The sequence below is a fragment of the Brachyistius frenatus genome, unplaced genomic scaffold (genome assembly GCF_029030835.1).
Source record: "Brachyistius frenatus isolate BFR_SWC_R1_liver_20210118 unplaced genomic scaffold, ASM2903083v1 Contig_96, whole genome shotgun sequence".
NCBI classification, from domain to species: Eukaryota; Metazoa; Chordata; class Actinopteri; family Embiotocidae; genus Brachyistius; species Brachyistius frenatus.
In genome coordinates this window covers 1,301,295-1,313,990 of record NW_027210695.1, presented here as the reverse complement: position 1 = coordinate 1,313,990, position 12,696 = coordinate 1,301,295, and the positions used below count along the sequence as shown (strand labels likewise).

Here is a 12,696-nt window from a genome sequence, read left to right as displayed (position 1 = left end):
GGTTTTTAATAAACATCGGTTAGTAAATTATATATTTAGTAAAAAACCTGTTCAAAATTAACAGAAAAAGTAACAAACTGGCGGTCCACAACTGATCCAGCATTTTTCTTAAGTCATTAAATCGCGACCCAAAGTTTTGCTAATTTTTGAGCCAGTCAAATTTCAAATTGCAGAAAAATAGTCATGAATTGTTAATAAGATGAAAAAAAAATGAAAGAAAAGGAGGGCAACAAAAGGGCAACTAGGGCTACAAACCCAATGCAATAAAAAGGCAGACTTATTTTGAATTACAGGTATATATGCTAAGCATCTAAACTGAACCGTATTAAATAAAAAGGCAGACTTATCTCATCCTAACCCTGCTGACATAACAGCAACTGCACATATGACGCATCGTTGGAAACGTACTTAAACCATTTTTTTTTTTTTTTAATAATGGCTGCATCAAAAATTCGGTGTGATTTCCGGCACCGGGTGCTGAAGGCTGTACCTGCTGGTGAGACTGGTGGAGCCAGTGCGAGTGGAGGAGGAGCCCAGGCTGGAGAGCAGGCTGCGATGGCCTGTGGGCGAGGTAACAGACGAGGAGGTGGTGGTGGTTGTGGAGGAGGAGGTGGTTGAGGAGCCCAGGTCCTCGTGTCTTCTGCCGAAAGAGCCGCTGCAGGATAGAGAGCCGCCGGTGAGACAATGTGGGACATGAGGACGGGATGAGGATGAGGAGGAGGCTGTGTGATCACTGCCGATTACGTTGCTGGATGCTGAGATCAAAATCTTGAAGTGGGTTCACTGTTGAAATATTTCAGCTTCTTTTCCAGTCATATCAACATTATGACTTTTGTCCAATCACAACTTATTTCATTAAGAAAAAGAAAAAAAAAAAGGGGTCAGGGGAAGTTACTTTTCTCTACAGGAAGAATGCCCTATTTGCTCTCATGCTTTTGTTTGGTGAATTAAAGACTGAGCAGCAGACCGCCATCTTTGTTTTCCACAGTTTCAGAGGTCATTTTAATTGCAGCGGTTTGAAACTTCTTCCTTTCACAGTGAATCTACGCGCTGCATTTTGGGTTTAACTGGCCGCTAACAGTAGTGCTGGCTTTACACGCGTTATAAACAAAGCCTGCTGTAACATGGTCGTCTTAATCAGTATTTGTTAACATGAACTCTTAACTCGGTTTGAAGGAAAAACCCATTAAAACATCTGACAAACGCTTTGATTCTTTAGAGTTATGTTATCGCTGGAAACAACAGTTTATGAAAAAAAAAAAAAGGGAAATTCCCCATTGGTGATTATGTGAAAGTTAAACAGAACAAACGTTCATTGATTGCACTGCAGCATTACTTGATGACTTCGGTATTCATGATTCACAGACTTATTTAGGTGGTGGAGGGGGGGGGGGGGGGGAATCGTGCACTCTTCTGCTCCAGTTGATTTCCCTGCATGAAACTTAAAATTCGACTTTTATAGAAAGATAAATTGATGCCCCCTAATTTTAACCAGACGAAGACTAGTTTTGTCTTCCAATATTCACACGTAACCAGGGGAACACAAAAAACAAACACTTGGTGGAACCTCCAGCAGAGCAGAGAGGACAGGTGGGTGTGGAGACGGCGGTGCCCCCGGGGGAGGCTGGTGTACCTGCGGTAAATGCTGTAAGACTGGTAGTGGGAGGCGGGTGGCTGCCAGGGTTTAGTATTACAGGTGTTAGGGTCCAAGCTGGAGGTTGACGAAGACTTGGCTGGCACGTCCCGCGTGCTGCCGCTCCGCCCTAGCGCTAGCGTGTGGGACGTGCTAGCGTGTTGGCAGGCAGGTGGGCGAGAGAGGCATGTTAGCGGTGCAGGCACGCGCGCACACACACACACATATATATAAATAAATATATATATACACACACAGTACAGGAAACATACATATTTCAGACTATTAAAGCTTTGACACGCTAGTGGCACATTCATGTCATACAGGAGCAGCTGGATCGAACGCAACTGTTTTTGAAGAGTTCAAGAGATCAATCATGTTTGGAGATATTTCGTTGTTTTCGTTTTTTTTACCCGTTACAATCGCAGGCAAATTTTTGCAAGATTATTTGTTTTGCGATGAATTTTTTTTTACACCAGATTCAAAGATGTTTGGGTTGGTAGTGTCAGGAGTCGGGAACCTGTGGAAAACACAAGAAGTGACAAGTTCCCAAACCGCCTTTTACGACCTGAAAAGTAGGCTAATTTCATTCGGTGGCTCGCAAACCAGCATTTCTCCCACACGATATGAACGCAGCATAAATCCATGTCAAGGTTCTGTGCCATTTAAAAAAAATAAAATAAAATAACAACCCTGAGAATGCGATTCATCTGATTCACCTGACAGTACGTAGGCTCGTTAAAATAGCTGAGTAATGCGTTGCAGTGGCACAGCAACCTGACAGGACGGGTACGGTCATGCAACAAACACTGTGGCAGTGGTAGAGAGGCGCTGGGCTGATTTGCATGGCTTTCTCAGTAGCTGCTGCGAGCGCGGAGGAGGGAGGGAGGGAGGGGGGGGGGTCCGTACACATCTCTGATGACGTAAATTAAAATGTCCTGCAGGTGACGGATCAAACGACTAATCGCTGACGTATATGCGTCAGATCCGACGGAGCACAGATCTGATGACCGGACGAGGGAGACGGAGGTTTGAACTGCGGCGGAGGGGGAGGAGGAGGGAGGGTGTGGGGGGGGGCGGAGGCTAACCTGCGCTGGTAGCTGGGGGTTCGGTTGGTGGAGGCGCTTCCGTCGCTGTTCTTCAGGTCGTCGTCCCAGCGTCGCCGGGTGTAGGAGCCGCTACGTATCAGAGCGGTCGAGTCCCTGGGGAACCAACAAGCTACAATGGTACGCCAGAACTTCCAACAACCCCGACGTGTGTATTCTGGAGATGCGTGTGCGTTTCCGTCCCTTTACGCCTCGCTCACTCAGCCCCATTCATGAAATCTGCTCGGCTCTACCGCAAATACTGAAGTGCTTAAGGCCACGCACCATGCAGGGCACACGTGCGCGCACACACACACACACACACACACACACACACACACACACACACACAGCAGTGAGCAACAGTAGCCACTCGTGCCGGTGTGTGTGTTTGCACAGAGCCGCGAGGCTCCGGGGAGTTCACCTGTTCTCCTTCTCGTCGATGTCTGAAGTACTGGCCAGTCTCCTGGGGATGGTCGGGGCCACGTAGGCCAGCCGGGCTCCTTTGTCCTTCTCCTGCGGAGCAAAAAAAAACAAAAAACAAAAAAAAGGATTTTTCAACCTTATAATGTACAACGGTACTTCAGTCTTTTCCTGACCTCCTATAAACCTCCTAACCTCTTTTTTTTTTTTTTTTTTTTAAAATTCAAACGAGGTTTCCACTCTGCCAGAATGTGGAACGAGCTGCCAGAAGAACTGAGGATTCAGACAACGCTGCACAGTTTGAAATCCCAATTCAAGACTTTTCTGTTCAATTTGGCTTTCAGTTGAAACCTCCATGTTCTTTTTGATTGCTTCATCGTTGTTAGAGTGCCTGATTGGGCCAATTTCTCCCGATTATGTCTGGTTTTTTGTTTGTTTTCCTGCAGCACGTCGTGTTGCCTGCAGGCATGGAAAGTGCTCCAGAAATACATTTCACCTTGCCTTACAAAGCCAATGCATTAATGACTTCTTACTTTTCAAATACCTGTATATCGTTGCCAGCGGATAAATGTGTACTCAATATCATCATTATACAGTGAACCCTCGTTTATCGCGGGGGTTACGTTCCAAATAGAGACCGTGATAGGTGAAATCCGTGAAGTAGTAACCTTTTTTTTTTTACAATTATTATACAATGAAATACTCCATAATACATTGAAACCAAAGAACAAAACCTTTTTACAGGCCCAAGCATTTGTTTAACAAATAAAAGTACTGTATAAATGTTTTTTTTTTTTACAAATAACTACTGTACTGTAAAATAATAATTTTAATCATCAATACGAACTGAAGGCTTCAAATTGCTGAGATCGGCACCGCCCCACTGCGACCCGAGTCATTGGATTAGAACGGGAGGAAATGAAAAATGATTATGAAAACAAATACAAAGTACAGTCAGACAAATAGTGACTCGTGTATTTCACGGCTCTTCTGACTGAGCCGCTGCATCCTGACTCCGCTCTGCAGCGGTTCTTTCTTCTAAAGCCGGCGGTGCAGGTGTGGTTTTTCGAGAGAAGAACATAGTTATCGGTAGTTGTTGTCGCTCTTTTTTCTTCTGGGCAAAAAGATTCTTATAAACCGACATGCCACCATCGATTATTTTTAATTTGGCAAGCTGTTTTACGTACGTGTACATATTAAACCGCAACGTTATTGACAAACAGGTAGAGAAGAAGCGGAGAGACTGTTTAGCCAATCAGAATGCAGAACACAATGCACGATGCAAATCCGTGAAGCAGCGAGACCGTGAAAGGTGAACCGCGTTATAGCGAGGGTTCACTGTATAGCTAAAAGACGGAAAGACAGTGACTGAATTTTATCATGTAATTATTCGAGCCCCTCTATGCTTTTGTTTGTTTGTTTGTTGTATACTGTAAATTCCTGCTCCAACATCTGGGGAAAAGACAGGAAGTTAAGGATGAAATATCTCCGACAAACTGCACATCTTGGTGGCAAAGTGGCGTCAGAGAGACACCGCTGAGAAAGTTAAAAAAAAAAAAATAATAATAAAAGCATGCCATTATCTCTCTGCTGACCTTCTCTTTGTCTTTGTTGTCCAGGGACGAGGAGAGACGAGGGCTCGAGGCCGAGCGCATCACGCCGGTCGTGTCCTTCTCCCTCTGAGCCTCCTTGGTGGCCGTGATCTCGGCCAGCGCGCCGTAGCTGCCCGTCTTCCTCAGACCGAGACGCCACGACGCCGGAGACTCGTCCTTCCTGTCCTCCTCCACTTTAGTCGAAACCTTTCCAGCAGGCTGGGCGACCTGAGTGGGAGGAGAAAGCGACGGCCGAGTTAACGCAGAGTTTTTCATTTTACAAGTATGAGGATGTTAAATGAGATTTTTTTTTTTTTTTTTTTAGTCGTATTGGTGAGTAACACAAAATTCAATCGGGTCAGGACAGAGGTCAAGAATGGTTTGGATTATTCAAGGAGGGCTGCAATTTTTAGTTTTTAAGGATGATGCCTGTTAGATACATTAAAAAAATAAAATAAAAGGAAGGACATGCCAGCTGAGAGATCACGTGTACCCGAGTCCACGACTGAAGTGGAAATCATGGTCCTGACTGTGGGCCTCTAAACCTGTTGGGGTCTCAGCATCCAATTTATACCCTTCGCTAATTGTCTGGCCACTTTTACATTTTCAGCCACAATCGGGAGGACGACGAGCAACTAAACAAAACACAGACGCCACGCAGACACAAAGTGAAAGGATTAGGGCAGTGCATCGGTCCACTACGAGTGAAAACAACACCATGTCCGGTTGATGAGTGAAAGTCAGCCAAAGGAAAGTTCAATCACTATTTGGGGTTTTTCCACTGTGGGTGGTCGGTGACGCCGCGTCGCGCCGAGAACAGCTGCGACCACTCCAGCCCTGCTGGGTGTTTTTCCGCAGTAGTTTACCTGAACTGCTCAGTTAACTCCGCGGTGAACACGCATTTCTTCGCAATAAAAGATTCCCTGACGTCGAGTTCACATCGGCGGTGAGTTAACGGAGGAAAGGAAACAGTCCAATAAAGCTGGTACCTCCACACCGCAGAGGTTCGGGTTGAAGCTTCAGAGATTAAGACAGAGATGCTTCACAATGATTTCTTTCCAGTCTACAGCACAGTTTAGGTGCTGAGGAGGTCGGTTTCCGAGCGGTGCCGGTCCACGCAGCCTTCACCTGAAATGGGGCCGCGGTCGTCACAGTTTAGTGCTGAAAGCAGACCAACCCGGGCCAGTGGAAAAAAACCCTGTTTGATCTGGGTAAGGCCAACGTGGTTAAGGGGGAGTGTTTAGTGCTTGGTCAGTGCGCAGGTGCATGTAGGATGAGAGAACAACTCTGGTGCACACACACACCAATGCCTCACCATGGGTTTTTTGGGCACTAGAGAAATGCCAGTTTTGCGCAAACCTTGACGCCACAATGCAGGACAGCCCGGCTCCGCCACAGGCATGAGGGGAGTAATACAATCACACTAAAGCCAACCAAAGACCAGAGCCCAGGATGAGAAGGATGCAGAGAGGGAGGGCAGGGGGGGGGTTGAAACAAGAGAAAGAAAAAAAAAAAAGCCAGAATAAGACAGAAGCAGCAGCAAAAGAAACACACTTTATGCGCAAGGACAGGTATTTTAAAGACCTAGTCACACCACACAATGCTTACTGTTGAACTAAAGGGGGAGAGGGACATTATTTTTCTCAGCTGGAATAAGTGACAGATCAATACATATTGGATCTGGTTAATGTTTTGCTCACTTATTAGACAGGAGACACTGTGGGGTGTGAGCGCTAGGCTTCAAATAAGGACTGGAAGCTCTTTGCAAGAAAAAGAAGCAGAAAACGGAAACGACATTCAGAAAGCGTTGGACCGGTGGCCACTGATCGCAGACAGTCAGTGAAACGAATAAAACTCCGAACAGAAAGGTGACCTCCTATTTGAGGTGCATTCACAGGTCTGCAGCTTTAACAGCTTTATTTTGGTTTTCCTAAATTTTCATTGCAAATGTTCCTCTCCTGCCACGACTAGTCTCTGGCCATTCAAACTATTTTAAAATCAGTCAAACGTGGAAGTAACGTCAGGTCATATTTTCAGCCAAGAGGAAGAAGCTTGATGAGAGAAGCAGACATGCCCGTGGAGAAATTTACCACCCTCACTGTAGTTCAATGCTTTGGCCTCGTTTGGCCAGCAGAGGGCAGCAGACTCAAAAGCGGGACTACACCACCACACAATCAATCCAGTCTACACACTATTACTCCCCTGATACCTGGACAATCTTCTAGTGAAGATGGCGAACAGCATCCACTGCAACTAGTCTTAAGTCTCAAATCTCTCTGTGACGTCCATTAGCTCCACCTTAAAGAGCGAATCCCAACCAGGAAGAACTATTTGTGCGATGGCCTAGAATATGAACTGGAAAGTAATTCATGCAAACCCAAAGTCTCTTCAGTCGGCTGTGAAATTAGGTTTGTGTTCTAAGTTTGAGAGCGAGCAAATAAAAAAAAATTAAAAAAAAGATTTAATTGATTTGTGTATGAAGCGCAAACACGTCTTGGTAGAAGAAAAGGACTCGTGTAACAGAGGAAGAGGGCAGTCGCTACTCGAAGCCGTCGGAGGGTAGAAGAGCGACATCGTGGCGGCGCTGCGGCGTCTAACTGCGGGAATGTTTTAAACGTCCGATGAGGGCGGGACGTCAGAGTCTAGTTCACCAGGTCACACCTTCTTTACTGGTGAAGTGGGTGTCGTCACCTGGTTAGTTGGGCTTGTTGGAGGCGAGACGGTGATGCTGGTGGAGCCGGGCGTCGTGTTGCTCACCGCTGTTGGCGGCTTGCTCTTGTCTGAAGGAGATAAAAAAATAAAATTAAAAAAAAAAATTCAATCGAAATTCAATTCAATTTTTTTTTTAAAAAGTGTGAGAATTAGAGAAGGTAAAAAAAAAAAAAAACGGCTTATAGATTGTGGTGACGAAATATATTTAGAATTCACTGTAGAATGAATTGCAGAATGATAAAATTGGATGATGTTTCCAAGTCTAAATTTGCCTAAAACGAAGTGGGTGGTCGAACAGAAAATTCTTTGGCTTTAGATTCAGTGATCCCACACACACACTACCTGCTTCAGTCTCCGACTCCGAATCCTCTTCCTCCTCTTCCTCGCTGGAGCAGCTCGACTCGTCCTTCTTCCCTTCCTCTTCCTCATCCACTTTCTCCGGTTCTAAGGTCTCGATGCGGGGAGCGCTCTTCTCCGGCTCCAGAAGAACCGTTTCTTTGCTGCAACGCACGAATTTGACACACAAAATAATAAAAAAAAAAAAACTGCAGCACGAGGGTGGAAGGGGAGGATGGAAGGCTGAATGTATGTAAAACTGAATGAAAGAAGATGAAAAATGTAATGGTTGAACCAAACTTAATTATGCTAAAACTGAGTCAGTAAAAGGTTTCCATTGATTGTTTTTAAACTACTTACCTCTTGAGTGGTTTCAGTGATTGGTTGTTGTCCCCCGTGGTTGTTGTTTCAATTAAAGGAGATTTCTTAACATCTTTCTTCTCGCCAATCAGCTGCAAGAAAAAAACAAAAAAAACAGCAAAGACAGAAAATCAGATTTCAAAATTTCCACGCAAACTTGCACAACATTTCTTAAAGAACTCATCCAAGTTTCTTTGAAAGGTGCAAAATATATCTCACTCACCAGATTTTGCTTCTTTTGTAGTTCTTCTAAGTATCCCAGAACATCTTCGTCTGCTACGTCAAAAGGCGTCTGGCCCTGAGGGACAGAAACACGGTGAGAGTTCAGGATCGCACGGGACGTGAGGCGACGGGATTCCCGACGCTCCCGGTCACTCACCATTTTATTAATGAGGTCCATGTCACATAGATGCTCCACCAGTATCCGACATGCCTCCTCTTTGCCCCAGTGTGATGCTGCATGTAGAGGAGTCCAGCCGTCGTAGTCCTTAATATTTACATCATACCCTGCTTGGATTAAAAGCCTGCACAATGAGAGAGGGAGAGGAAACATAGTTTTGGTTTTGAATCAGCAGATTGTGCGTCTCGGATTTGATTCTGTAAACTAATCTTCGGAGGTGCTGCCAGGGTCCCGGGATTTCAGAAGTGCGTCAGTGTTGTAACCCCACCAGCTCAGATTTGGGGAGAGTCCATCCCGCAAGATATAATCCCAAATATTTTAGTCGTCCTTTCGCAAAGCGGGATGAGGCGGACACATTTCAACCAATAAATCTGGCACGATGGGGCGGGGGGGCATTCAGATCCCCCCCTTCTCGTGTACGGCAGTGTTGCGCGCTCAACATCGGATATCTTAGAGCTATCTATGGCAGCGGAGTGCGCTGGCGAGCTTCCCGGAGCAGATGGACAGACAGACGCGGTTCCTATCCTCGAGTGCTGTAGCTGTATTAACAACCCACGGAGAGAATGTCGGAACAACGCGGGATGACGGGATGCAGAGGCCGAGATATGTCTGGTACTAGCAAAGAAAAAAAAAAAAAAACTGATGCTAAGTGTCTATAAACAGCATGTATTTAAAGTAACACACAGGAGAGGATACGTGAAACAACAGGCTATAAATGTGTTACACATTAGTTCCAACGTCTTTACCTTCAACAACAACAACAACAAAAAAAAACGTCTTACTTTAAAACCTCGACGTATCCTTTCGCAGCAGCTACGTGGAGAGCCGTTCCTCCAGATTTTGCGTGCCGGACATCTTGGATCTGGCCGCTGTTGTGCCACTGCCGGGCGTCCCTCAGCATGATCCGCTCCTCCTCTTTCCGGGCTGCCTCGATGTCCACCCCTGGTGAGACAAGAGAAAGGCCGCTACTGTAAAAGTGACATCCAGGGATTGGCCTGCTACTCTAGGAGGTAGCTGTCACACTGAACCCAGAGACAGGGACAGAGACAGGGACAGAGACAGAACGGGGACAACCAGACGGAGGGATGTGAATGTTTGGAGTACATTTCATGACATACGAGAGAAGAGAAAACATTTCAATTTGGAACGATGAGATAAATCTTTGCATATTTAAAACACTGCTGTGACAATGTGGACAGCCGTTCCCCGAAATCCACGCACCCCTGTACTTTGCTTAAACTCTTTGTTTTTAAAAGTTTTATAGAAGGAAAAAAAAAAACACACAAAAAAAACGAGTCAAACACTATTCTGGCACCATTTTCTTTTCTAAATACTAGGGTGTTGCCAAGCTCTTGTTCTGCCTTTGGGAGCAGTTTTGTGCCAATAATCTGTCAATTCAACAATAAAATAGAGGCTGCGAACACACAGAGCTCAGCCGGTTAAGTGGGTCAGTGTGTCTCAGCTATACGCTTTGCATGCGGGGCGGCGGGGGGGAAACAGGCCGGTATTGTCTTGTTGACACCTGGTTGGAACACAAGACGGGCCGAAACGCAACGCTGCACAAATGGTTGACTCTTCAGCTAAGCGTTAACTGAGCCGAGCTACATAAACAATGATGCAAAAAAAAATAATAAAATAAAAGTGCTCCGGGGAAGGAGCCAAAGCCTCAGCTGATCTTATTGGTTTTTGTCCCATGGATACATCGTCACTCATTTCCTGACACCCCAGAAAGCTTTAAGACGGCCGCGAGCTTTCAACCCGACGAAAGGACATCGGTGTCTGCGAGTCTGGTTGGAGAAAAAGAGCAGGAAGAGGGGAAGTCTACCGTCGCTCAGAGGTTTTAGCATCAGCAAGCTGGAGAGGAGCAGAAGCGCGACAGAAGACGGTGAGACACTTTCTCGTTTGATTTCTACAAAAGAGGAAAAACAATCTATATACACACACACACACACACACACACACACACACACACACACACACACACACACACACACACACACACACACACACACACACACACACACACACACACACACACACACACAAAAGCTTAAACCGAACCAGGCGACAGTAACACTTGTCTGAGACTGGACATGTTGCTCATTAAGAGGATTAGTGAGCTGAAGTCTAAGAAAGTGAAACCAAGTGGGAAGAATGATGACTCAGCGTCTGACTGTATGTTTGACTGGAGTTCAAGTTTCATTTCAAACAGAGCAGCGTTTTTGGGGACAGACGGGGAAGGGACTATCGTCTCGCTGCGGCTGTCTGGTCAGTGAAGCAGCAGTAATGTCGACCAAAGTGTTAGTCACTTTTTTTGTATTATTATGTTCATGAGTCAGAAATCAAACCCTGCTTCAGCTAAATGAATAAATAGACGATACGTTTCAAGATTACAGGTGAGAAAGTGTCACTCAGACTGAAACACTGCATAATATTACAAAAGGAATTGTACTTTCTACTTCTCTTCTTAAAACACTTTTATCAGGGAGCCTTGGCTGAGTTTAGGAATCCACTTTTATTTCTTTATACCCAAACATTTGATTTGATTTCAGATTGTTGTCCTGTTTTAACCCAAATTTAGAAAAAGTGCTGTACAAATAAAGTGAATTATTATCATTACAATTTTTTTGGCGTCACAGACTTGCTTGGTTTCCATCCAAATGTACAAAGAATACTAACTAGTAACAAATTTAAAGAACAAAAAGTGCCAATAAATGCCCTAATTCAAGCCAAATTCACCTCAACTTGACATGCAAGAGAAAGTGAGGTATGGGTACAGTGTGTTATAGTAGAAAAACCCAATCTTAACTTCATTAGGGCAATTCAGTTAATGAAGGGAACGGTGGGCTGGCCAGGTAGGGCAACATCCTCTGATCTCCTGGGAAGCAGCCTACACTGGGTCTATAAAAAGCAGGCAGCCTAATGGCCTCTAAGTAGGACTACAGAACAAGAGCCGAGTGGAAGAGTTGGCAGCAGTTCAAAGCTCGAGTTTTTACAAGAGAACAGCACATCTACCTGAGCATCGAGAAGATAAAAAAAAACCACTACACCAAAAAAGGACTCGTCCCCCTCTTCGCCTCACTAACGCTAGACCTTATAAGCATGTCTGATAAATATACGAAATATTAACAGAAATCTACCCTGAAGCGAGAACTAGAAACCTCAGAGGGAAGTGTACTTCCTGTTTTTTTTTTGTTTTTGTTTTTTTTATAAAAGTCAAAAGATAAGGACGCCAAAATGAACTGTTTTATTCTAAGCCTAAGAGAAAAAAAAAATAAAAACGACTGTCCTCTCTCTGTAGCTTCCACGCTAACACATCCATTACAAGGACAGGCAGCAGCTTTAATGCAGCAAGCTGATGGGAGGAGACGAGGAAGGTGGCACACTGCAATCCAGTCACTTGACCCAGCCGGGTTCAAGGAGGGGATGCGGAGGTTGGGGGGGGGCGGAGGTGGTGGTGGTGGTGGGGGGAAGGGGGTGGGGTGCGACACCGCGGTCGCTCGCTAACAAATTTAACCCCCGTGACTGGTGTCTCTTGAAGAGGAGAAAATCACATTACAAACATACAGAAGCGTTACACAACAGCTCGTTGCATAAGGCTGCCTGCTACCTCTGGCATAAAGAACCGAGTTGTGGATTGTCTGCGGCCGCCCTCGGGATCATCGCAAATTCAGTGTTGGGAGTTGTTGTTTTTTTTTCCTGGAAAGCAGATTTATAAAAGTCGATTTTAAATAAATACATAAAATGAGGAGTCAACACGAATTATATATATATATATATATATATATATAAAATCCATGATGAAAATGCACTCGGGTGAAGCGCGGGAGCGTCGTGGATGAAGATCCACAGTTGGTGTTTTTAGTGCTGGTTAGTGGTGGGCTTGGAGGGAGGCGGGCGGTGTGAGGACGCAGCAGGCAGCGCGTCTGTCAGGCATCGGCAAATCAGAGATGACAGCCGCCGCGATGCTTGAGGTTTGGGGTGAGTGCAAAAAAAAAAAAATCTCACTACCATTACATAATACGGCCAAGGAGCAGAAGATGCAACCAGCACCGCGGGCGTAGCTGCTACTGGGTGCCGAATACTTTCAAACACCTGGAAGTTGTACGAAGAGTCAAGAGACTGACAGCGTAGAGACGGAGGTGTTTTTGTTTT

The 12,696-nt window shown here is 45.3% G+C and overlaps 1 protein-coding gene across 8 annotated transcripts in view; it reads right to left on the bottom strand.

Annotated features, from left to right (window-relative positions):
• The window catches only part of ppp1r12a (protein phosphatase 1, regulatory subunit 12A), a 50,032-nt gene that overhangs the window by 14,668 nt on the left and 22,668 nt on the right, over positions 1-12,696 (bottom strand). For 5 of the 8 annotated variants that reach the window (XM_069710998.1, XM_069711002.1, XM_069710997.1 and 2 more), the window contains exons 4-14: positions 9,324-9,483; positions 8,521-8,665; positions 8,365-8,439; positions 8,142-8,233; positions 7,788-7,945; positions 7,425-7,513; positions 4,737-4,961; positions 3,143-3,234; positions 2,722-2,835; positions 1,634-1,786; positions 491-655 (exon numbers count right to left, since the gene is read on the bottom strand). In XM_069710998.1, coding sequence (XP_069567099.1) covers positions 491-655; positions 1,634-1,786; positions 2,722-2,835; positions 3,143-3,234; positions 4,737-4,961; positions 7,425-7,513; positions 7,788-7,945; positions 8,142-8,233; positions 8,365-8,439; positions 8,521-8,665; positions 9,324-9,483 — 1,468 coding nt within the window. The remainder of the gene's footprint in view (positions 1-490; positions 656-1,633; positions 1,787-2,721; positions 2,836-3,142; positions 3,235-4,736; positions 4,962-7,424; positions 7,514-7,787; positions 7,946-8,141; positions 8,234-8,364; positions 8,440-8,520; positions 8,666-9,323; positions 9,484-12,696) is intronic. The other 3 variants (XM_069711005.1, XM_069710999.1, XM_069711003.1) reach the window with 2 other exon arrangements.